The 23999-nt window shown below is 36.4% G+C and overlaps 1 protein-coding gene across 1 annotated transcript in view; it reads right to left on the bottom strand.

The window, feature by feature from the left end:
• Window positions 1–23999, bottom strand: part of REV3L (REV3 like, DNA directed polymerase zeta catalytic subunit) — a 182957-nt gene that overhangs the window by 39196 nt on the left and 119762 nt on the right. The window contains exons 17-21 of the mRNA XM_080806922.1: window positions 22498–22690; window positions 21088–21199; window positions 15263–15378; window positions 12174–12292; window positions 4797–4915 (exon numbers count right to left, since the gene is read on the bottom strand). Coding sequence (XP_080663048.1) covers window positions 4797–4915; window positions 12174–12292; window positions 15263–15378; window positions 21088–21199; window positions 22498–22690 — 659 coding nt within the window. The remainder of the gene's footprint in view (window positions 1–4796; window positions 4916–12173; window positions 12293–15262; window positions 15379–21087; window positions 21200–22497; window positions 22691–23999) is intronic.

Here is a 23999-nt window from a genome sequence, read left to right as displayed (position 1 = left end):
AGTGACAAAAAGAATTAAGAAGTCTAAGTAAAAACTCAATTACTCTGAACTTTTTTCTTTGGATTGGTTCTACATCCAGGAAATGAAGAAAAAAAATTTGAATATTATCTTCTTCAGCAACATAACCTTCTGCTACCAACACATAGCTCCCACCTCAGAAACTGGAATAGTATTCAAAACTATTGCTTGGAAAGCTGATAAAATGAGAACGCTACTATGAGTTCCCTAGATCATGAATATTAGGGATTAGAAAGGTTTTATAAGTTGGCTGAGGAATCTAAACTTGGTATGGAAAAATACATTCTAACAACATAACTCTGAGAACTTAACTCATTTATATAAATCAAGGGCTTTCAGGAGACCAAATGTGAATTTACAAAAACAAAATGATAATAATCAGGGCTCCCTCATGCTTTACAAACAGATTTAATACAAGAAATTCTTGACTAGCAAGTTCCTTTAATTTCCGAGGCAAATACAAAAAATGTGTCTATTTACTTAAAACACTGTAGAAAGCAAGTGCAAATTATTATCTTTTAGCAAATGCAAATTAAATAAGAATTCACTTAAATTTAAAAATAAAATTGTGTGATCTTCCGAAGTGTCTCCAAAGAAAATCTCTCCATGTAAAACAAGCCATCTAACATAAATGGTCTAATGACTAATTCAAGTCCTTTATGTAGTATGTTAAGTCCAGCTCTCTATTTCACTTCGCTAAAGCAATTACTTATCCTAGATAATGCCTAATTGGAGATAGCTAAATAGGGTTCATAAATAAACCACCAAATGTAGCTTTCAATGTTAAATTTAATACTAATATTAAAAGTTTGAGTTTGGGATGCCTGCATGGTTCAGTCGGTTGAGCATCTGATTCTTGGTTTCGGCTCAGGTCATGATCTTCGGTCGTGAGATCAAGCTCTGCATCGGGCTCCACACTCAATGCGGAGTCAGCTTCAGATTCTCTCTCACCCTCTGCTCATTACCCGGATCGAGCACACACACACTCTCTCTCTCTAATAAATGAATCTTTAAAAAATAAATAAAAGCTTCATTTTATTTATTGATAACTTCTAAACTTCTATTTCTGTAAGCCTTTGATCATAAGCTTAGTGCTTTCTGTGACTTCACACTTCACCTCCTTGAGATTCTTCAGAAGAGATTAGAGATGACATGCTCAGAAAGCAGTTCCCCCAAATATTTCAAGTTGTTTTTGAGGCTGTATTTCCATCCTCACCATCATGTGGCATTACAATTCAATAAGCAGAACTTCATTCATTTCAAACACTGGACATATTAATTTCAGGACTTTTTTTTTATATAGCTATTTTCTAAGCTTATTACTCCTGTTTTACCTTCAACTTAAAGAAAAGTAGAGGTGGGAACTTTCACTTCTGACAATGATGGAATAAATGGCACTGGACTAGCTTTCCTGCTTTGATAAACAGTTGAGGTAATTGTTTCTGGGCAAAGAACGACAGGCAATGTAAGACTGTGCTAGTGAACCCCAGCCCATGTGGAGATAATTCTAATTATGCTAGAATTTAAGTAGTCTGTCTTGCTAAGCTGAGGAGGCAAAGATCAGAGTTCAGGCAGTTCATAGCTAGAAACTGAGGGACTAAGTGTCTGTGCAAGCAGCAGAGGTTAGCAGTCAGAAATACAGATGGGGGTTTCCTGTGAGTAACTGGCCCAGGGCTGGGCTGAAAATGAGGAAGATGAAATCAAGTGAAGCTTACTAAGGAGCAGCCGCTGTGAGCTTGGGTTTGGAACAGAACTATTCAGGCAGTGCTGGGGTTGGAGGCCCAGCAACACTAGGGAGGAGAGACCTCATTATCCCTTTATTAATAAGTTGGGCATCCACCTGGGAGTCCAGAAAAACCATGCCTTAGGAGGCCTTTGCCCTAGAGAAAGGCCTACTCCAGACAAACCTAAAACCAAGCACTAGCAATATGCAAATGGAACGGTTTGGAGACTGAATCCTGCCAAGTTTGAGGGGCGTAGAAAACACTTTGGCTTACCAGAGAATCACCTTAACAAAGCATAAAAACCAGGTTTACATAAGTTCAAGGTGATTGGGCAATAACTGAATTACCAACTTGAACAAAAATAAACACTCGTCACAGGAAGATAACAAAAATCCAGAATGTGTACAAGAGAATATCAACAACAGCCATTATATAATCATGCAAAGAAATAAACAAAAAATATAACCCATAAGACTGATGAACCAGAGGCCTGTACCTCTGAAACCAGCAATAAATTATATTATTGAATTTAAATTTTAAAAATGTTTTAAAAAAATATGACCCAGTTAAGAAAAAAAGCAGTTAAACTAACACCGAGATAGCCAGATGTTGGATTTAGTAACTACTATAGATATGTTCAGGAATCTAAGGAAAAAATATTTAAAAGATTAAGAGAAATATAGTCTTAATGAGCAAATAGGGCAACAAAACATGGAAACTATAAAAAGAACCAAATGAGAATCTGGGAACTAAAAATACAAAAACTGAAATACAAAATGTATTGGCTGGCCTTAACAGCAGATCAGTGATGACAAAAGGAAGTTAGTGAAGCTAAAGATAGGTGGTTAGAGAAAACACTGAAGAAAAATGCACAGAGCCTCAAAGATCTGTGGGACACTGTCAAATAGTTTAATACACATGTAATTTGGAGTCTTAGAAAGAAAAAAGTAAGTGGGGGCTGAAAAAAATATTTAGCCAAAAATTTCTAAAATTTGATGAAAAACATCAATTTAAAGATCTATGAAGCATAGCAAACACCAAGAAAGTTATATAAATTCTTAAAAATCCACATTTATGAGTATCATAGTGAAATTACTGAAAAGTAAAGGCAAAGAGAAAAACCTTGAAAGCAACCAGGAAAAAAAAAAATCACAGAATTCCGTTTCAGATAAAGAAAGCTGCAGAAGGACATCACTCCAGTCTAACAATTATAAAGAGCTCAATATCTATGAAATCATGTCTTCTTGAGGCCATCAGAAAGTTGAGATTACAAGAGAACCAGGTGAACTAAAATTTATAGGGTGACAAATACATCTAAAGACAGATAGGACACATAACTTACTTCATCTTTGGCAGAGCACTGGCAGCACAGGCAGCACCATATAAAAGCACTTAAGAGTGAAACCGTTAAATGTTAATAAATTTTTAAAGGTCAGGGATGGGCCAGCATGACAGTTTATAATCGCTGGGAACCCCAGATACCAGAGGTGTGTTTTTCCATGGGCCCCCCTCCAAGGCTGGGGGCTGGGCAGGGCACAAAGGAATGAAATCCTGCATCTTCCTCTGACTTTTCTCTCCTGTGAAGCAAAGCCTTGAGCTACTGTGGGCCTGGCAGGAAACTCTAATCCTCAGGATTTAAGCAGAGATCCACTATCTCTGGGGAAAGAAAACATGCAAAATATGTCTGCTGCTGGGAATGGGGTAGTTGCAAAAACTGCACCTGAAGGAAGGGCAGGCAAGCTCCCCTGTTCCAACTGTGGGCCTTGTACTAAGTAACAAGCAACAGCTGTCTACCACTGGGAAAGAGGCAGGGAACCTTTCCATCATAGATTCCAAGCAAGGAAACTGCGCTGATGAGGAAGGAATTGTAAAAGCAGAGGTCCACTGCTCTGTGGGAAGTCCAGGACTGTTGAGAAAGCCTCATCCCCAAGCCCCAGGAGAACAGGAACCTCTAAAGACTGACTCCGGATCAGGAGAGCTGAGTAATGCCCCTGCCTCCACTATAAATCTTACACACAGTAACAGCAGCAGTCAGCTATTCATGAAGCCTGACTTTGAAAAAAATGTACTGTATACATTGGAAAAATGAGGAGAATGACTATTGATTTCTCATTAGAAATGGAGGCCAGAAGAAAAGGGAGTGAAATCTTTAAAAGGGTGGAAGAAAAAAAAAATCTCAACCCCAGAATTAGACACTGAAAATACCCTTCAAATATAAGGATGTGATAAAGACATTTTAGAGAAATAAAGGCTGAGAGAATTTATTGCCAGCCAACTAGCAGCAGAACTGCCAAAGAAAACAATTAAGCAGTTTCTTAAAATATTAAACATACTGAGGTGCCTGGGTGGCTCAGTGGGTTAAAGCCTCTGCTTTCGGCTCAGGTCATGATCCCAGGGTCCTGGGATCGAGCCCCGCATCGGGCTCTCTGCTCAGCAGGGAGCCTGCTTCCTCCTCTCTCTCTGCCTGCCTCTCTGCCTACTTGTGATCTCTGTCTGTCTTAAAAAAAATATATTAAACATACTAACCATGTGACCCTGCAATTCCACTTCTAGAGAAATGAAAATGTGTATTCACACACAGACTTGCATGCAGTTTTATTCATAACAGCCTCAAACGAGAAACAACCCAATTGCCCATCAACAGGTGATCGGATAAATATATTGTGGTATATTCATACAACTGGATATCACTTAGTAATAAAAATGAACAAGTTACTGGCTTATGCAACAACATGGCTGAATCTCAAAAATTATTATGCCTTCTTGAAGGAACCCAGAGAAAAATAGGTAGATTGTAAATAATTCTATTTATATGAAGTTCTAGAACTGGCAAAACTGATCTGTAGTAATAGAAATTCAATTAGTACTTACCTGGATGCTTCAGGGATGGTAGGTTGACTATCTAGCCTGGGGTGGTGGTTACAGGGTGTATACATTTTGTAAAGTCATGGCACAATACAACTTAAATGTGTGCATTTTATTGTATGTAAGTTATACTCTAATAATACTCATTTTAAGAGGGATATTATCCTCTTCAGAGTTATAAAACATTACCTGTACAGATCTGTCTTGTTATCAAACCAATCGGATAACACTCGAAAGGTAAAGAGGGGAAAACGCTGATGAAGAACATGAAAGCTCACATTTTCAAAGGTGTAGTTAGTTAGAGCCACCTAAAAAAAACACAAAAAACCAACAAACCAAGACTTCATTATAATAATGTTTGTATTTATGTGCAAATTTTGTTCTAAAAGATCTGTAATATTACTTCAAACTTTTCACAGTAGATATGAAAGTTACCGGTAAAAATGATTGGTTACAAGTGAATCATAAATAATTTAAAACTATGTATATATAGTCTTCTAGGTGGAAATACTCAAAATAAGCTAATATTTAATTGGAAACAATCAGACCAGATGAGTTCAACTTGGTCATGACATTTTTTTTAATTTTTATACTCTGTGCCAATACAAATACTGACAGAAGCATTTTTTAAAAACTTTTAAAAAGTTTATTTTTTTTAGTAATTTTTACATCCAATGTGGGGCTTGAACTCGACCCTGAGATCAAGAGTCGCATACTCTTCTGACTAAGCCAGCCAGGCACCCCTGACAGAAGCATTTTTACAATATGACAGTCTTTTCAGTATAATGTCTTAAAGACATTGCCTTTAATATCTGTAGGGAAGGAAATGTCCAGACTTTTCAAATCTTTTATTACATCTTTCCTTTTTTGCTTACATAGGGAACAATGTTTATAGTTGTGTGTACAGTGGGGGTCTACAACAAGAAGCATATATTTTCAAACATTTTTAACAATTTAACAACTTTTGCAAATAATTTTCAGGCTTCCACAGCTGTATTCTCACTGTGAAAGGGACTGTGACTCCCTTGCTTGCTCACGCATAAGTGTATTAAATACAATATACAGGTTTAGTATTTTTGCCTGTTAGTGACTGTTTCACTTGTAATGTTTTGGTTGAGATGTTAAATGGTGGATGAGTACTGTGGACGTTAATGTGGGAAGTAATTTTAATCATGTGTAATTGGTCACAAGGCCTAAACTGCAGTAACTACTGCTGCTTTATTTAACAGTATCTTGTTGCTTTGTATGCATTAACTGGGTGTGAAGATTGTGGGTCTATCCAACAGGGAGCCGCAGTATTTAAATTGACCAATCTAATGTTACAACTACTTTGAGGTGGCCAAATGTAGACTAAAAGCCTTAATTAAAGTGGTGCAATTTTGCAGAACTTAGCATCAGTAGTTCAAAAAATCTTGATTGCCATGCCAAAAACCTCCCCAAACCAAAAAAACAAAAACAAACAAACAAACAAAAAACACCCCCAAAAAAGCAAGTTAATTTTCTGTTCTTTCCATACTTACTTTTTGGTCCATGAAGACATGCTAATTAACAGAATTCCACAGATTCAAGAATGAGTTATCTAGTTAAGGTCAGGCATTCATCCTGCTTCCAAGAATTACATTGGTGTTAAGACCCAATACGTGGACATTACCGTTACTTAATTTCATTCCCAAAGCAAAAGATTAAAAGGAAATGGCAGAAATGTTTCCTCATCCTCAGAATATGTAGGAAAAAGGGGCACCTGGCTGGCACAGTCTGTTAAGTGTCAGACTCTTGGTTTCAGCTCAGGTTGTGATCTCACAGGTTGTGAGCCTGAGCTCTGCCATAGGCTCCATGCTCAGCAGGGTGTCTGCTTAAAGATTCTCTCCTACTGCCCCTCCCCACTTGTACATGCTCTCCCAAATAAATAAATCTTTTAAAAAATACGTAGGAAAAAGGATGTTAATGAGAAAAGAATACTAAAAAGGGTCTGGGGCGCCTGGGTGGCTCAGTGGGTTAAGCCTCTGCCTTTGGCTCAGGTCATGATCTCAGGGTCCTGGGATCGAGTCCCATATCGGGCTCTCTGCTCGGTGAAGAGCCTGCATCCCCCCTGTCTCTCTGCCTGCCTCTCTGCCTACTTGTGATCTCTCTCTGTCTGTCAAATAAATAAAAATCTTTAAAAGAAAAAAAGGGGGTCCAAATTCATAAAACATACTTTACCTAAATACTATCTCAGAAATACCTATGGGACACAAACAATCTAGACAATGGCAGGCATTTTCAATGCAAAATGGAATGAGCAATCTGCAGTCCTCATTTGTAGGACAACTTGGGAGGAACAATTCAAAAGCATTCACGTTTGTATATTATAATTTTAAAATATTTTCTTTTCCACTTCTACAATCCAGCAGGTATAAAACAGGGACTGAATTTTAAAGACTAATCTGTGTATGATCCAAACTGGTCTTACTCTATCTACAATTTCTATCAACCCCCAGAACGACAGCACTGCAATTAGTATACTTGCAAGCACACACACGTGCGTACACAAGAGTTTTAAACTCTGGGACAAGCCTATTCTAGAGTCACCAGTACAAAGCAGGCATTAACCCATTATCTTGGAAGTAAGTCACCATTTTTTCCAATAATCATTACTGGCCTGGAGTACTTCTCTCAAAAATGACTCATTTTATTATTAAATCCCTGTATTTGAGTGACTCTTCTACTTGCTAATGAATATTTTCATTTTGTTGTTGTTTTTGTTGTTGTTTTAATTCTCATTTAGTGTTACAGAAAATGAAGCCAAACATCTGATCTCTGGTAAGTACAAGATTACCTAACACAGAGTATATCACTTTAGACCAAATCTAAACTTTTGTTGGATACCTCTTCATTAACATAAGCAATCAAAAAAACCTCTACAGAAAAGGTCACCTTCTTGTCCTATAGCTCTCTCATTAGGAAAAAGTTGACCTATAAGGATTAACTAGCAGATTTTGTAACTCAAATTAAACTTAAAATCTTAAGAAACTGGTTCCCAGTAACTGAGACAGATGGCATATCTATGTTCTGGGTTGATTTTATTTTAAACAGAACAATTTCACAAATTGAATTAAAACTAAACAAATATTATAATCTTACAATATCTATTTGAGTCACTCTACTCTGAGTCTTCTTGGTGTCACAGGAGCATTAATACACTGAGCTACAATCCTAGCTTTAAGTAAAACTAAAGGAGCAAAACATGAACTCTAAAATTAAGAAGATCTATCTTCAGAATGTTCCAATCTTTAGAGAGTTATTTACTCTAGAAGTTGAAGTATGGATCCAGAAATATGTAGTAGGAGTTACTTGTTTTCAGGGGAAATCTAAGTAAGTTAAACATTATATAAATGTACTATGTAGATCAAAGTCAGAATTGATATAAAGAAAGTGTTACAATGCTTGTACATTTATTTATTGATAAAGGAATGGTCTGATAGAGGTATAGTTACACTTCCATTCACAGCTGTAGTCAATGTGCAAAACACAATAGTTAATCACTTCAGAAATAAACTTACTCAGAACTAGGAGAGGCAGTCAGAATTAGCGCAGGGGAACAGAGAAAATAAAGATAAAAGAAAAGAAAAATGGAAGGAGATCCCAAGTACCTGTGCCCTATATCCTCCATCACCTTATTCCCTCAGCTGTTCCTCATTACCTGAGTCTTCAGTTAAAAAAATTTTTTTGATTGACACATACTTTATATAAAGAAATGTACAAAAATTTTAGGTGAAGAACTCATGAATTTTTATGTATATATACAACCATGTAACCACCACCCATATGAAGATACAAAAAATTTCTAGGATAGGGAGCCTGGGTGGTTCAGTTAGTTAAACAACTGCCTTCAGCTCAGGTCATGATTCCAGGGTCCTGGGATAGAGCCCCAAACTGGGGTCCCTACTCAGTGGGGACCTGCTTCTCCCTCTCCCTGCTACTCCCCCTGGTTGTGCTCTCTGTCAAATAAATAAATAAAATCTTAAAAAAAAAAAAGAAATTTCTAGGACACTGGAAGACTGTCTTCAGAGAGCTTAGTATATATATTTATTTTATACATATTTATATTTAAAATGAAATATACACTAAGCTCTCTGAAGACAGACAGCATGCCTACAATGAGTCTGAGTCTTAACCCCTTACTAGCTAATGAGGCTTTCAACAAGTCACTAATCTCTGTGAGCTTCAGTTTTCTTTATTTGGAAGAGTACCTCACTATTTCTGTTGTCTTATTTATGTTGCAAGTTTGTATCAAAATTTAAAAGTGGCCAAGTCTGTAAAAGTGCCTTATAAATGATAAACAACATATGAATGGGAGCGAGTACGTTATTCTACTTCCATATAATCTTCATTGTCCATCACATTGTCTTATTTAAAAGCATCTGACATGCTTATTGACAAACTAAAATTGTAACAGGGAACATTAGAAACAGATTTTGATGTTGCCAGACTGAGATAATGGGAGGCTTACATGCTTGTGAGGCTTACATGACTTTTCTAGTGGCTCTGCTGGGAGTGTTCTCTTCTGGTTCTTTGTCTTAGACTGATTCTTAGGATCTGATTCTCTGTCTACACCTCAAAATGTTTTCATTCACAAAAACGTCTTTTGGCTCAATCCTGATCACTCTCTCCATTCCCTTCTCGGTGAGTTCCTCAACTCTCATGTGACTTCTATCTCTAATCTAGACCTTTACCTCATATTTGGGACCTTCCTATTTACATTCCTTTTTTTTTTTTTTTTTAAGATTTTATTTATTTGAGAGAAAGTGAGAGCAAGTACAAGCAGGGGGAGGGGCAGAGGGAGAAGCCAACTTCCTGCTAAGCAGGTAGATGGACTCTGGGCTTGATCCTGCAGGACCTGAGCAGATGGCAGCAGCTTAACCACTGAGCCACCAGGCATTCCCCTGTTAACATTCCTATTTACATTTCCCATTTACATATTTGGGACTTTGCTATCTTCACCTGGTTATCTGACTAATACCTCATGCCCTTTATTTTCCCACCTAACTGGGATCTTAAATCATCCAGGCCAGAACCCTGATAATTATCCTTGACACCTTCTCCTCTTCATCCTTTTGTACATCTAATTCTTAGATGTACATCTTGGATCTCTCCTCTAAATTGTTTTTTGAATCCTTATACGACTGCCAACTTTCACTTGAGTTACCCTAATAATCTTCTCATGGGTTTCCTTATCTTTAAATTTGTCCTCTTCCATGCTGCCACCAGAGAGCTAGGTCTAAGGCAAATTCACACATCACTGCCTCCATCCACCTCAGCCACCCACTCCCATGATCTTACTCCAAGTTCTACCATCACCGATAATTACCCCCTCCATAATCTCAGGCATCCTATTCTCTGACACCATCTCCCATCCTTGTAGTTTATTCCCTCTAGTACCCCAACCTCCCTCTGCTCCTTATCTAGCTCAAATTGCACAACTGCAATCACAACCTTGCACATACCATTTCTTTCTTTGCCTCTCTCCTGCTCTGTGATTAATTAGCTAATTAATTATTTTTTCACAAAGCTATAACCCTTTGCAAGTTGTAGTTGAATCTAACCATCTGTAACTTATACTTACATTTGTGAATTTGAACAGAGCTGGCAGGTTATCACTTTAATTTTCTGATGCAAATCTCAAATGGCCCGTCCATGCTACCTAGCTTTTATACTATATTTTCTTAATTAACCACTCTTGAATTCTCCCAGATAACAAAAAGTCCCTCCACTATGCTTATTCTCAGTTGAGAACCCTGACTGCTTTTTTTTACTGAAAAAACTGAAGCAGTCAGAAGAGAACTTCGACAAACTCTCATCGACATATCCACCTACCTACCAACATCTGCAACCATATAATCTGTCCCTCTACCTGTGAAAATAGAGGAACTGGCTATACTTTCTTTCTCGCCTTCAAAGATTTTTATTTATTATAAGAGAGACAGAGAATGAGCAAGGGAGAGCACAAGCAGTGGAAAGGGCAAAGGAAGAGGGAGGAGCAGACTCCCCACTGAGCAGGGAGCCCAATGCGGGGGCTCAATCCCAGCATCTGGGATCATGACCTGAGCCAAAGGCAGATGCTTAACTAACTGAGTCACCTAGACTCCCCCCAGCTATACCCTTAACTGATCTAACCCCAGGCTCAAATTTGTGGAGCAGAGATGGCAATAAGTAAGTATTTGGTACTTGGCAAATTATTGAAAGGCCTGGATTAAGGTGATACCCAGACCTCTAAACACTATCTTCTGGGCAAAGAGTCATTTATTCTTTCATTTAAGCAGTCAACAAGTGTGTCATGAGTACTATTTATGAGGCACTGTGTTTGTTACTGAGGATTCAAAGTCCAGAGGGAACAGCAGTAATTTTAAGTTAAGCAGGACAGTGAAGGGGTATAGAGAGGAAATAAAAATAAGGGCATCTGAATTTTTTTTTTTTTTGACAGACAGATCACAAGTAGGCAGAGAGGCAGGCAGAGAGAGAGAGAGAGAGAGGGGAGGAAGCAGGCTCCCCGCCGAGCAGAGAGCCCAATGTGGGGCTTGATCCCAGGACCCTGGGATCATGACCTGAGCCAAAGGCAGAGGCTTTAACCCACTGAGCCACCCAGGCACCCCAGGACATCTGAATTTTATATAAAGAAACCTAATTCCTTATGTGAAAGAATTACTGTGTGCTGGTGTCCCAAAGAACTGCAGAGGGCATGCTTGGAAAGTCAAATGTTTTATATAAATCTAGAAGAGCAAGAAAGATCATAGTGAATAATGAGTGTATAATAGGAAGTACATAGTGAGAAAGTAGTTTCAAATAGGGAAGCAACTGAAGAATACAGCTTTCTTTTAAATATAAACATCTTAGTTGATACTATCCAAAGTCCGGAATCTGAGAATAGACCAATTTACAGGAGATATCTTTTTACATTTTAATAAAAGAAATCAGGCAACTTCAAGGATGCAAATATGGTTTAAGATCTTATGATCTCACATTTTTGGTTAAAGAATTATTTCTCTGAGTGATTGCAAATAAGATCATTTGCTGAAATTTATACTACCAAAAATCCTTATCTGGACGCCCAAAGCCTTGATTGGAAGCTGCTATTAACTATTTCCAAGTACTGTCTTTCCAATTTACCTTCTTAGTCTGACCCAGTTTTTAAATAACCGTAATTCCTTCCTATGTGTAGACTAAATTTTTCTTACTTAATAAATCAGAAAGACCAAGCTGAGTTCATCTAGCATTAAGTGCAAAAATGATGAAATATACAACATTCGACAAATACAACATAAAACTTTAAGAGAGTTGTAGACTTTTCTAGCTACTGCTATACAGACAAAAATGAAAAAATTAAAACACATCAGTAACATTAAATAGTCCTGTAGCTTTGCATTTTAGAATGTAGTATTTAGTTTTGTAACTCTAGTTAAGTATAACAAAAATAATACACAAAGAAGCATAAATTACGTAAGTAGGTTATACTAATACTCTACAATAACTAAAATAGTTATACCATCCTTATCTCTTATTTCCAATAAAATTTTAGATGAAGTATGTTACCTCATTTCTCATGATTCTCCAAAGATTTAGTGTAATTCGGCCAACAATATTTATTTCACTCATTGTATCTGATCCATAGTCATCTCTTTCAGGTGCAAATCTGTTCTCAATTTTGTCATCTACAGAAATGAATATAGATTGCATCAGGACTCACAGAAACCAAATTTCCAAGCAAATTATGCCAAATAAAATGAGAATAAAAATGAAAGAGAAAGATTAAAAATGTAATGTAATCATCTATTTTGTATTAGACTTAAAGAATAATTAATCATTATTTTGATTAAATCAATTTTCTTTCCTCTAAGTTATGAAAGAATTTTGGAATGTCTCTGAAAATTATATTTCTTAAATAATAAAAATGTGTATAAACACATATTTAAAAAAAACAAAACCCTTTCACTTTAAATTTGGGAATTTCTGGTGCTATTCTTATGACACCTAACACTACAGCATTTCTTTGGTGTTAGGATGAATATGTCTATCCTTACACTGGTCATTTCCTGGGAAACATGGTAGCATTTTTTTTTTTAAAAGATTTTATTTATTTATTTGACAGACAGCGATCACAAGTAGGCAGAGGTGGAGAGAGGAGGAAGCAGGCTCCCTGCTGAGCAGAGAGCCCGATACGGGGCTCAATCCCAGGACCCCGAGATCATGACCAGAGCTGAAGGCAGAGGCTTTAACCCACTGAGCCACCCAAGTGCCCCAACATGGTAGCATTTTTAACCTGAACAACTCTCTGAAAATTTGTTGACATCAATTAATGATGTTCTTATTCAGAATGAAATTCTAACTTTGTATGGACAACTGGATGAAAAATAGAATTCTGAGTCTAGTTTCTTGGGTGATGATTTTAACTAGAATAGAAATTAAAATGTTTCTTTTATATAACACTGGGTATATACAAATGTTATTAATTAGAGGAACTGGAATAATATATATATTTACCATATATGGAATGTCTATTATGTTCTAAGAACTTTATTATTCTATTTTAAACTAGCCACTTTATAATGCTAGCATAATTTTCATTTTGCATCATAGTAAATTCTACTCAGAAATGTTATTATCTTGGCTCAGGTCACACAGTAACAGAACCAGTACAGTAAACCAGGGTTACCTGATTCCAGAGACCATGTACATAAACTCATCCCTCTTTATTTTTTTTAAAGATTTTATTTATTTGACAGAGAGCGAGCAAGTGAGAGAGGGCACAAACATGTGGAGCAGCAGGCAGAGGGAGAAGAAGAAGCAGACTCCCCACTGAACAGAGAGCTGGATGTGGGGCTCAATCCCAGGACTCTGGGATCATGACCTGAGCCGAAGGCAGATGCTTAACTGACTGAGCCACCCAGGTGCCCCCCCGCTTTCTTTATTTCAAAAGATGATGTTTAAAAGTTTATTTCATTTAACATTTACATAATGTTTACTATGTTCTCAGGCACTGTTCTTAGCACTTCACAATTGCTCTATGAGAGAAGTTCTATCATCACCCGCATTTTGCAGATGAAGAAAGTGAAGTATAAATAGGTTAAGTAACATGTTTGACATCACAAAGCTAGGGAGCAGGAGAGCCAGGATTTGAACCCTGGCTATCTTTGTCCAGAATCTATACTGTTTATACTGCACCTCCCTAACCATTCCCTCTCTATTGTACCGTGCTGCCTCATAAAAATGGTTTCAGCAGTGTTCTAAAAAGGCCAGGCCTGGCTCAGCTGGTAGAACATGTAACTCTTGATCTCAGAGTTTTTGAGTTCAAGCCCCATGTTGGTGTGGAACCTACTTAAGGATAAATAAATAAATAAATGGTCAAGAGCTTTCATTCACTTTTCTTAAAAAAAAAAAAAAAACAACTTATTTTAGAAGAGCACACATGAGAGTGGAGACAGGCAGACAGAGAGGGAGAGAGAGAATCCTCAAGCAGACTCCCTGTTGAGCAAGGAGCCTGACACGGGGCTTGATTTTAGGACCCTGAGTTCATAACATGAGCTGAAATCAAGAGTCCACCGCTCAGCCAACTGAGCCATCCAGGTGCCCCTCATTCACTTTTCTGATCTGAAGTCAAATACCTTACCCGTTACAGCTAATTAAAATAATTAATGAATAGACCTGAATACTCATGTTGCTGCTCCTGAATATTCAGAAACCTAGCCCAAATGAAATGTTGAAAAAATTGAGTTATACCACCATTCCTACCACTCAAGGGACACAGAAGTTACGAAAAATTTGTGCAATGAAGAACTAAAATTATCTTTGCCTTTTTATTCCAAGCTTTTTGCAAAGATCAAAATATTTACTGTTCTTAAATCTTCTAGTTTCAGCCTTTCCCTTTAAAGTTACTACACTTAAGACATTGTACTGAAGTCATAACCTCTCCTAGGAGTTCTCTTGATTAGTTTTCACCAATAAACCCAAAGCATATGCTCTTTTGTCCTAGTCAGACTTGTGACTTTAAAACCAAGTTATTAAAAATTTTGTAGTTACTAAGAAAAACAAAATTCTGAGAAGTGCTTTATAAAGTTGTTATTATTGCTCCCCTCCTTCAAACAGAATCAGATTATGGGAAACAGCCTTCAAAATTCATGCAAGGTTTCAGCCTGATACCTTACTAAAAATCAATAGCTGGTGTCCCTATATCATCTTCTCCTTCCTTATAACCAAAAGGATAAAACACAGAACCAGACAAAATAAAATTATGGTACATCAACCAAAGAAATGTGTTTCATAATGATTGTGAGGAAGACTACCTCATAATATAGAAAAATACTTTTAAGATGCAAAATGAAGGAAGCATAACAAAAATGGGATATATGTATGATTAAAGTTATATAAAGAGACCTAGATATACACATGCAAAATGACTGAAAGGAAAAAAAAATACATTAATAGCCTATATAGCAGTGAGATGGGAGTATTTTTTCTTTTACTTTTCTTGATTTTTGGATTTGTACATAATGGAGTTATGCTATATCTAGAACTTACACAATTTAATATTAAAAATTAGAATAGTACTGTTTAAACATCTTCTCTTTAATCACCCTGTAATTTGCTCTGTTGTTGAACCATAAAATATTCACAGTGCTTCATACCTGGCACCCGAGAGATCATCTGACATAAGTCAACACTTAAGGCAGCAGCCCTTTGTAAGAGGTAACCCCAGGAATGCATCTGAATCTCATATCCTAGCAGAATATCAGGATCGTACCTAAAAGGAATGAAAAAATTATTCAAGGACCACATATTTGAACCTTTACTCAAAAGAATGGGTTCTTCCCATTATGTCTTCTCGGATGGAGACATGGTACCTAAATAATTTCTATACAGTAAGGAACAGGGAGGGCGATTAGGGTTCCTGATTTGAAGCTACTTTTGTAAAGTGATCATAGTTTTTACTATTTATTTGATATGACTTAGGAAAGAAGTGGATAGAAACTAGGGTGCGAGGAAAAAAAATGGGTGGGAGAGAGGCATTACCACTGAAGTTTTAAGAGTGAGCATATGATTGAGACTATCATGGGGGCAGGATGAGATATGAAGGCATGCGTGGATACTATTCTGAAAAAGATCACCCCCCAGATCATTTTGTTGCCACTTGTAACCTATAGTGTCTTAAAGGGTTTTAATGTTGAGAAAGAAAATGAAAATGTCTTCCTCTTCCCACTTAATTTTAGTAATGATTTGGTCCTCATGTGAAGTAAGGCCTCAGTAATGACAAGTCTGTCCTCTAAACGTAAGAGAAAGTGACTCAGTTTAATGGAACAATGAAATATTAATAGGGGTGAGATTAATGTGGGGAGCTAAGCATTAGAAACTAGGAGAAAAACGTGCTCACTACAGCCACACAGTTGCATTGGTAAGACTGAACCGACCATGTGCATTCAACCCAGAAACAGCCTCTTAGTACTTTCATGGTGACCACCATAGAAGAATGTTTGGTGATAGTAGAAGGGAAAATAAACTTGAAGATTTACCTCAGTGAGAAAGTTGTGTAAGGAAGAGAGCAAATGATCATAGTCACAATTTGAGAACAAAAACTTAGAGAGAAACTACAATAATGCTCCAAATTACAAATTGGGTTGAAATCTCTGAGAAAGCCACTTAATTTAAGGACCACCTATTGATTAATTTAATAGAACAGCCAAATGGATCTTTTCACCAACCTATAAAAAGGTGTTTTCTTGGTAGAAAGTGCCACATGGCTGGTAATTTTAGAAGAAAGAGCAGGGGTTAGGCATGAGCGTGGGGAAGGAAAAGAAATCAAGGGATTATGCAACAATGAGGCAAATACTTAAGTCTCAGAGACCAGAGGCTAAAAGGGTAGACTAATACCTAAACAAAAAGTCCAGAAAGATTCTAGGGCATGCAAGAAAAGAGACATCTCCCAACACTCTTTCCACTCATTTGTCTTCTAACATAACATCTAATATGTTAACATATCTTTGTTGATAGCAATTTCATCAATTCTTCCATTAAGGTAAAACTCTTTTCAGGGCAGTTATCTGAATGACAAGTGCATCACCCCGAAAACTATGTATTGTCTAAATTTGAGAAACTGGGGCAGAAATATCATATCAAGTGGCTCTAGGGATTATCAGGGATGGGAGATTCGAAGGATTCCCATGCACTTAAGAAAGAACCGATGCAGCCAACTGCTTTAGTACCAAGAATAACTCAGAATAGGAATTACAATGCGCCACAGTTGGCCTTGATTTTCAGAAAAGAATCTGGAAGACTGCTAGTGTTCCTACTGCATACATTCCTAAGCACAGGTACATGAAGAGGATGCCAGATGGTTACAGAGCCCTTCTTTGATAAATCCTATAAAGATAGTTCTGACTTCTTCATCTGAATTTCTCTGATTCATAAAACATCTTATCACTGCAAGAATTATTATTCCAGTAAGCTACTTTGCTGTGTTGTGGCACCTGACTAAGAGTTGGTTAAGCGCACTTACTTTTTGATGTTTTAAAAAAATATTTTTATTTATTTTTATTTTTTAAAAGATTTTATTTATTTGTCAGAGAGCGAGCGAGCACACACAAGCAGGGGGAGCGGCAGACAGAGAGAGAAGCAGGCTCCAGAGGGGAGCCTGATGCGGGACTCAATCCCAGGACCCTGGGTCATGACCTGAGCTGAAGGCAGACACTTAACCAACTGAGCCACCCAGGCATCCCAAAAATATATTTATTTTTAAAAAGTTGTCTTTTATAAATTGCTACTGCTCAGAGATGACTGCTGGGGAAAAAAAGTTATTCTGTGCTTCTTTTAATTGATTAAATAGATTTTATTCCTTTAGAAGAATTGGGTATTGTTTTAATATTTTTCAGATCCATTATGTATTATTTTTTTTTTTTTTACCTACAAGCCATTTCGTCTTAAGAGACTCTTAAAGTTATGAAACCATGTCTCAAGTTCAAAATCTCAAGGATTTCATTTCTTCTGTGAAAACATTTGGTTGACAATAATAAAATCTTTGTAACTTGTTCTTCAATTTTGGTGAATTTTATCTACTTTATTTGGTTTCTAAAAGTTATGGAAAGGACAAGGTTGGGTAGATGGGACTGGTGATGAAGGAAAAAACAGCCAGAGAAAATGCAAGCAGCAGCAGAAATATGAAAACAACTTATTTGTTTAGGCAGAAGAAAAAAAACTGCTTCACAACTAAAATTTTAAATAACCCATTAATATCTGGACACAAGAGAGATGGGGGTTCTAACTAGGGCAGTGGCAATCAGTGGGGATGGGGGAAAGGAATGATCTTGAAACATAATTCTGAGGTTATATGGATAAAATGTAATATATGGATGGAGGGAAGAGAAAAAGGAAGAAATCAAAGCTTATATTTAAGTTAGGGAGGCTGGGAAAAATATAAAATTATTAATAGTTCAAGGAAATATAGAAAGAGAAATGACAAAACAATGCATTTGGTTTAACTTTTTAAATATCACTTCCTACTACTTTTTATGTTTTCCATCTGAGGGCGTAAATATTAAGAATGAATAAATAAAGACAGTAAAACTCTGAAAGTAAGCATCTATATTTTATTCAATTTTTATTTGGCACCTAGCACTATACCTTACACTCATAGCAAACATTTATGTATTGACCAGGCTAAAAGTTTTACGTACATTATCTTATTTAACTTTCTTCTTCTTTTTTGTTGGGGGGAGGGTGGTGTGGGGAGGGGACGGAGCGAGAGGGAGCTAGAGATCTTAAGCAGGCTCCAGGCCCAGTAGAGAGTCCAATGCAGGGTCAATCTCACAACCCTGAGATCATGATCTGAGCTAAAATCAAGACTTGGCTACTTACCCGAATGAGCAACCGAGGTGTCCCTCATTTAACTCATACTTATTACCTATATGACAAATGAGGAAGCTAAAGCTTAGAGAGATAAGTACTTGCTCAAGACAAAAATACAGATGCAACAACATGGATGGAGCTAGGGTATAATGCTAAGTTAAATAAGTCAGTCAGAGAAAGACAAATACCATATGACTTCACTCATATGTTGACTTTAAGAAACAAAACAAATAAGCAAAAGGCCGGGGGCAGGAGGGGAGAGAGACAGACAAACCACGAAACAGCCTCTTAGCTATAGAGAACAAACTGATGGTTACCAGAAGGGAGGTGGGTGAGGGGGATGGGTGAAACAGATGATGAGGATTAAGGGATGCACTCGCTCCGATGAGTACCAGGTGTTGTACCAAAGTGTTGAATCACTATATGGTACACCTGAAACTAATATAACACTGTATGTTAATTAACTGGAATAAAAATTAAAACCCGTCCTTCAAGTAACATCTTCCATTAAGATACACATGTTTAAAATATAGATGCAGAAGCATATAATAAAAGCCTTTTTTTTTTGAAGATTTTATTTATTTATTTGACAGAGATCACAAGGAGGCAGAGAGGCAGACAGAGAGAGAGGAAGGGAAGCAGGCTCCCTGCCAAGCAGAGAGCCCGATGTGGGGCTCGATCCCAGGACCCTGAGATCATGACCTGAGCTGAAGGCAGAGGCTTTAACCCACTGAGCCACCCAGGCGCCCCTAAAAGCCATTTTCTTAAAAAAAAAAAATTACAGAGCTAGCTGATTCCAAAGTTTACCCTTTTTTTTTTTTTTAAGATTTTTATTTATTTATTTGACAGAGATCACAAGTATGCAGAGAGGCAGGCAGAGAGAGGGGGAAGCAGGCTCCCTGCAGAGCACAGATCCAGATGTGGGGCTCAATCCCAGGACCCTGGGATCATGACCTGAGCCGAAGGCAGAGGCTAAACCCACTGAGCCACCCAGGTGCCCCCAAAGTTTACCCTTTTAACAAAGCCTGTGTTGATTAGGTACTCAACAAATGGGCCGAAAGAATGAAATAATCTTTTCGTGGGTTGTTTAGAATAATATATAAAGGACATTACAGAATTGAAATGTTGATATTTAAGCACTCTTCTCTTTATAATAATCATATGATCTTTCAGAGTACAAACCAGAAATTGGTTTTGTTTACTACATTCTTCCTAGTGACTAATATAATTCATGTTATGGACATGAAGTCACTACACTTGTAAATGACGGACAAAATTCTCAATGCTGGCAGATAAGCCTGCTGGGAATGTACGAGGAAAACACAAGCTTACAAAGCCCAGGGATATTACTGGAGGTGTGCTGGCACACAAAGCAGTACTGACTGAAACTGTGCATGTACTTGTTGCTAAGTTGCTTGCAGAAATAAAAGTGTGAGCACTGAAGCATCTGACATGTGGATGACAACCTCTGTGAGAAGATAAAAAGTAGGCATGACAAGACTCAAATGGATGGGAATCTATCCAATCATCAGTGGTATAAATAGTAAAAATACTTACCTCTTTTTACCTCCCTAGAGTGATGGGTACCAGTATATTATTTTTGATGCCCTGACATTTAACTTTATTTTGCTGAAAACATTTTCCGGTCTTCTAAATTACAAAATGGTTTATGTTAACCCATCTGGGTGGAATTCAATCAGATATTCAGTCTGTAGAATATTACATTTATCTTTCTTGCAGAATATTGTCTCAGTTTTAACAGAAAAAGTTCAACTATAGAAAGCAAACTACAGAAAGCAGAACAGAAAGGGTCGAGTGTAATGACATGCTCAAGGACAGATTTTATCCATACATTAAGATCCAAGGAGTATTTTCTAGCCTATTTTAGGTATTTAAAAACCTAAGCCTAGTAATGGGCAGAAACATTAAGCTCCTAGAAAAGTGAAGCATTTAATAAGAGGGCCCATAGCTATCAAAAGTTACAGTTTTAAGAAAATGCAAAAGATTTAATTACTTTATTTTTAAATTAAAATACTTCTGTTTTTAAAAAACCCTTTTCATAAATTTTGACAAGATTTTACTATCAACCATCCAGGCCAACTACCAAATGATCAAAAGAGATTTTTAAGGAACCACGTATTACAAATGAGTCTGTATCGCATAGACCTATATTTATGAACAGACTTCATGCCAAAGCTTTTCGGAAACTTGGTTTAGAAATCAGAAAACATTTAAGAAAAAAAAAAAAGGTGCTGAAAGGATGGCTGGCTCCTGAGGTAGAAGCTTATTTAGTGAATAATACAATTTAAATTTAGTACCCATTATTTCACCACCATAGAAAAATTATGCTAAAATCCAACTGGGAAAGCTAGAGGCTAAGCCAGTATCTCTTTCACAGACCCTTTAATCTTGAGAATAGAATATCCTTTTTGCCATCCTAACCTGCTGGAAATGGCAATGGTGGTGGGAGGTGAGGGCAAAATCTTTCCAAAGATAACTTTTAAGGGCCCCAGGAAGGGATTCTCTTCCTTTTTCCTATCTTCGCCCATGTTACTCAATAGCAAGAAAGGACTCTGAACAAAAACCAGAAAAATCAGAAAATACAAAACAATACCTCTTTATTATATCTGCAATTTCTTGAAAAAGTGCCTTCTCGTCAGGTGCATAGGTAACTTCTAGTCCTGTAATTCCAGATCTAATCAGTAATGGGGTCTGGTACCTGATATCTAAGAAACAAGCAAAATGTTTATTACATGTAACTGTGTAAATAACATGTCTTATTTTTGAGTGAAATTATGCTACTGAAATACTTCAAATTAAGAGTGTTCCCCAAAGTAAATACTTCATTAACTCAATTTCTTGAAAACTTTCTTAAAGATTTTCTAGTTTAATATGCAACTGAAAAGTCAAATTTCATTTTTTCAGTTATTTTCTTGAAAAGTCTATATTTACCAAATACCTCAAGTAATAACATCTCCCCCCAAAAGAAATTTTATTACTTTGCTTCTGTCTTTACTCTTCCTATGGAAAGAGTAGTAGAGAGTATTTGCTTAGTAGAGAGTATTTTAATAAATGGTATGTTGAGTTTTAAGGAACTATGTGTTATAAAAGATTTTGTACCATATCATCCTATATTTATGAAGAGATTGCACGCCAAAGCTTTCTGGAAACATTAATTTAGAACTCAGAAACCATTTCATTTTAAAAAAAAGTTTATAACTACTTCTCAACGAAAAAAGAAAAAAAAAAAGCCCTGATTTGCAGTGCTTGTCTATTTCCATAATGTAAAGACTCCCCACCATGGCTGATTTCAAACTACCAATATGACATCAACTAGTTCAAAAGATTCATAAAAATTTAACAACTGGCTTGTGAATTGGTAAAAGTCAGCTCAAGCACACCACTGATTAGACTGCAAATTCCTATATGGTTTTGTTCTAAGACTTCCTCCTCAGTGGACTGAATTCACATATTACTATTCAAAACTGCAGAACACTTGATAGTGTATAAAATGCCTTTATGTGGTATACTCTATGAAGAATGTCTAAACCAAAAATGTGTATATTTAGGAAGAGATATAAACAAAATTGGAATGTATCTTTAAAGTCTCTTATAATCCATTAACTTACCCTAGTAACTTCTTAAAAGAAAAAAAAAAAACTATTGGCAGCAGAATACTAGCAATGCATATGTAAGTTTGTCCACCCAACCTAAAGATAATCATTTTAATTCAGTATTAGCAATTATTATTTTATAAAAGAGTATTCAGAACAAATTAGATATGTTAATTGAAAATTTTATTAATAGCTTTCTATTAAGTGCTTCTGACTCTGGACAATAAATCAAGTAAGACTAACGAATCCAGGACAAAGCTATACAGAATACTTCCTACTCCTACTTCAGTACACATTTTAAAAAGGAGTTCCTGATACTTGCTTGGTTTAGATCTCTAGCACAGAAACTGTCCCATTAAAAGGTTCATCCTAGGGTGGGTAGGTATAAAACTAATAAACATGAACAATACCTTGACTGGAGACTGTCTTGTCTTTATCAATCACTATGACACCTGTGAGTTCTGTTTTGTCTGTATCTGGTAGTGGAGTGTCAGATGAGATGCAGTAAAACAGAGCACAGATTGGATCAAATTCAGGATCTGGTTCTAAGTCTCGTCTAGTTCGAGCATGTAACTCCACACTGATTAGGGTAAGATTCTGTATCTACAAAAGGAAATAAAAATGATGATTTTAGACAACTTTTTGAGACATGTTGAAAGAAATGTTTCACTAAGACTCCAAAGAAATATGTGTAAAATTATGGGAAAAAATGGCCATAAAGGACACAATCACAATCTAATACTCCACAGATTAAGACTAAAGATTTTTACTTCCAAGATTAGATTGAATCAATTCATGATTTTATTTTAGAAAAACTGGTTGTGATATAATTTCTCAGTGACAATATATACTTAAAATGATTTCTCTAAAATACATGCAGTACCTCTCAAGTTTCTCAAATGTTGAGAAAGAGAATGAATAGCCCAAGTGCTTGTATTTTGAGTCAAAATGTAACTTTGTACTTTCTACCTAGTTAACTATGGTTTCACCTCTAGTTTAGACTAAAAAGAAAGATGTATTTTATTTTTAAATTCCTATTAATTCTATACTACCACAATTTACTTCTGTATGTACTAGTTAAGTTTTTAATTATAGTTTTTCCTGAAAAAATATTGTAAGAATTATATGCCATCAACTACACAATAGATTTTTGCCCATGTATATTTTCTCTTTAACATATATGCAAAAAAGTAGTATTTTGTTTTTTGCACTTATATTCCTATGCTTATAAAAACTCTGAACTGTAATCCTTAGTTCTCTTCTTAAAAACCAAGACAAAGGGAACCTGGGTGGCTCAGTGGGTTAAAGCCTCTGCTTTCGGCTCAGGTCATGATCCCAGGGTCCTGGGATCGAGTCCCGCATCGGGCTCTCTGCTCAACAGGGAGCCTGCTTCCTCCTCTCTCTCTGCCTGCCTCTCTGCCTATTTGTGATCTCTGTCTGTCAAATAAATAAATAAAATCTTAAAAAAAAAAACAAAAACCCAAGACAAAATAAGTAGAAACTTTAGTTAAAAAAATAAAACATAGGTTGGAGTCATGATTACAGCCGTGGAATTATAGCCATCAGTGTACCAATAATGTACATATACGTGGAAATGGAAAAGAGGAGACTACTCTTACAGTATTGGTAATTATTAAAATCATACAAATTTAATGAAGGACTGTGTTCGGTATTTATTTTGCACGAAGAAATGTAAATACAAGGCTCTCCCTAGTGATGGACGCAGAATTTGGTAGACCTCGTTGGAGGACAATTTAGAAATATCTATCAAAATTAAAAATGGACATATACTTTGATCTACAATTCTATTCCTGAAATATATCCTGCAGATATACTCACATGTAGTCAATATTTATGTATGAGGATGTTCGTTAAAAATTATATTTCCAGTATTTTATAGTTTATAAAAGAC

The sequence above is a fragment of the Martes martes genome (genome assembly GCF_963455335.1).
Source record: "Martes martes genome assembly, chromosome: 6".
Classification (NCBI taxonomy): domain Eukaryota; kingdom Metazoa; phylum Chordata; class Mammalia; order Carnivora; family Mustelidae; genus Martes; species Martes martes.
Note: the sequence above shows the minus strand (reverse complement) of the source record. Positions and strands in the feature narration are given on the sequence as shown.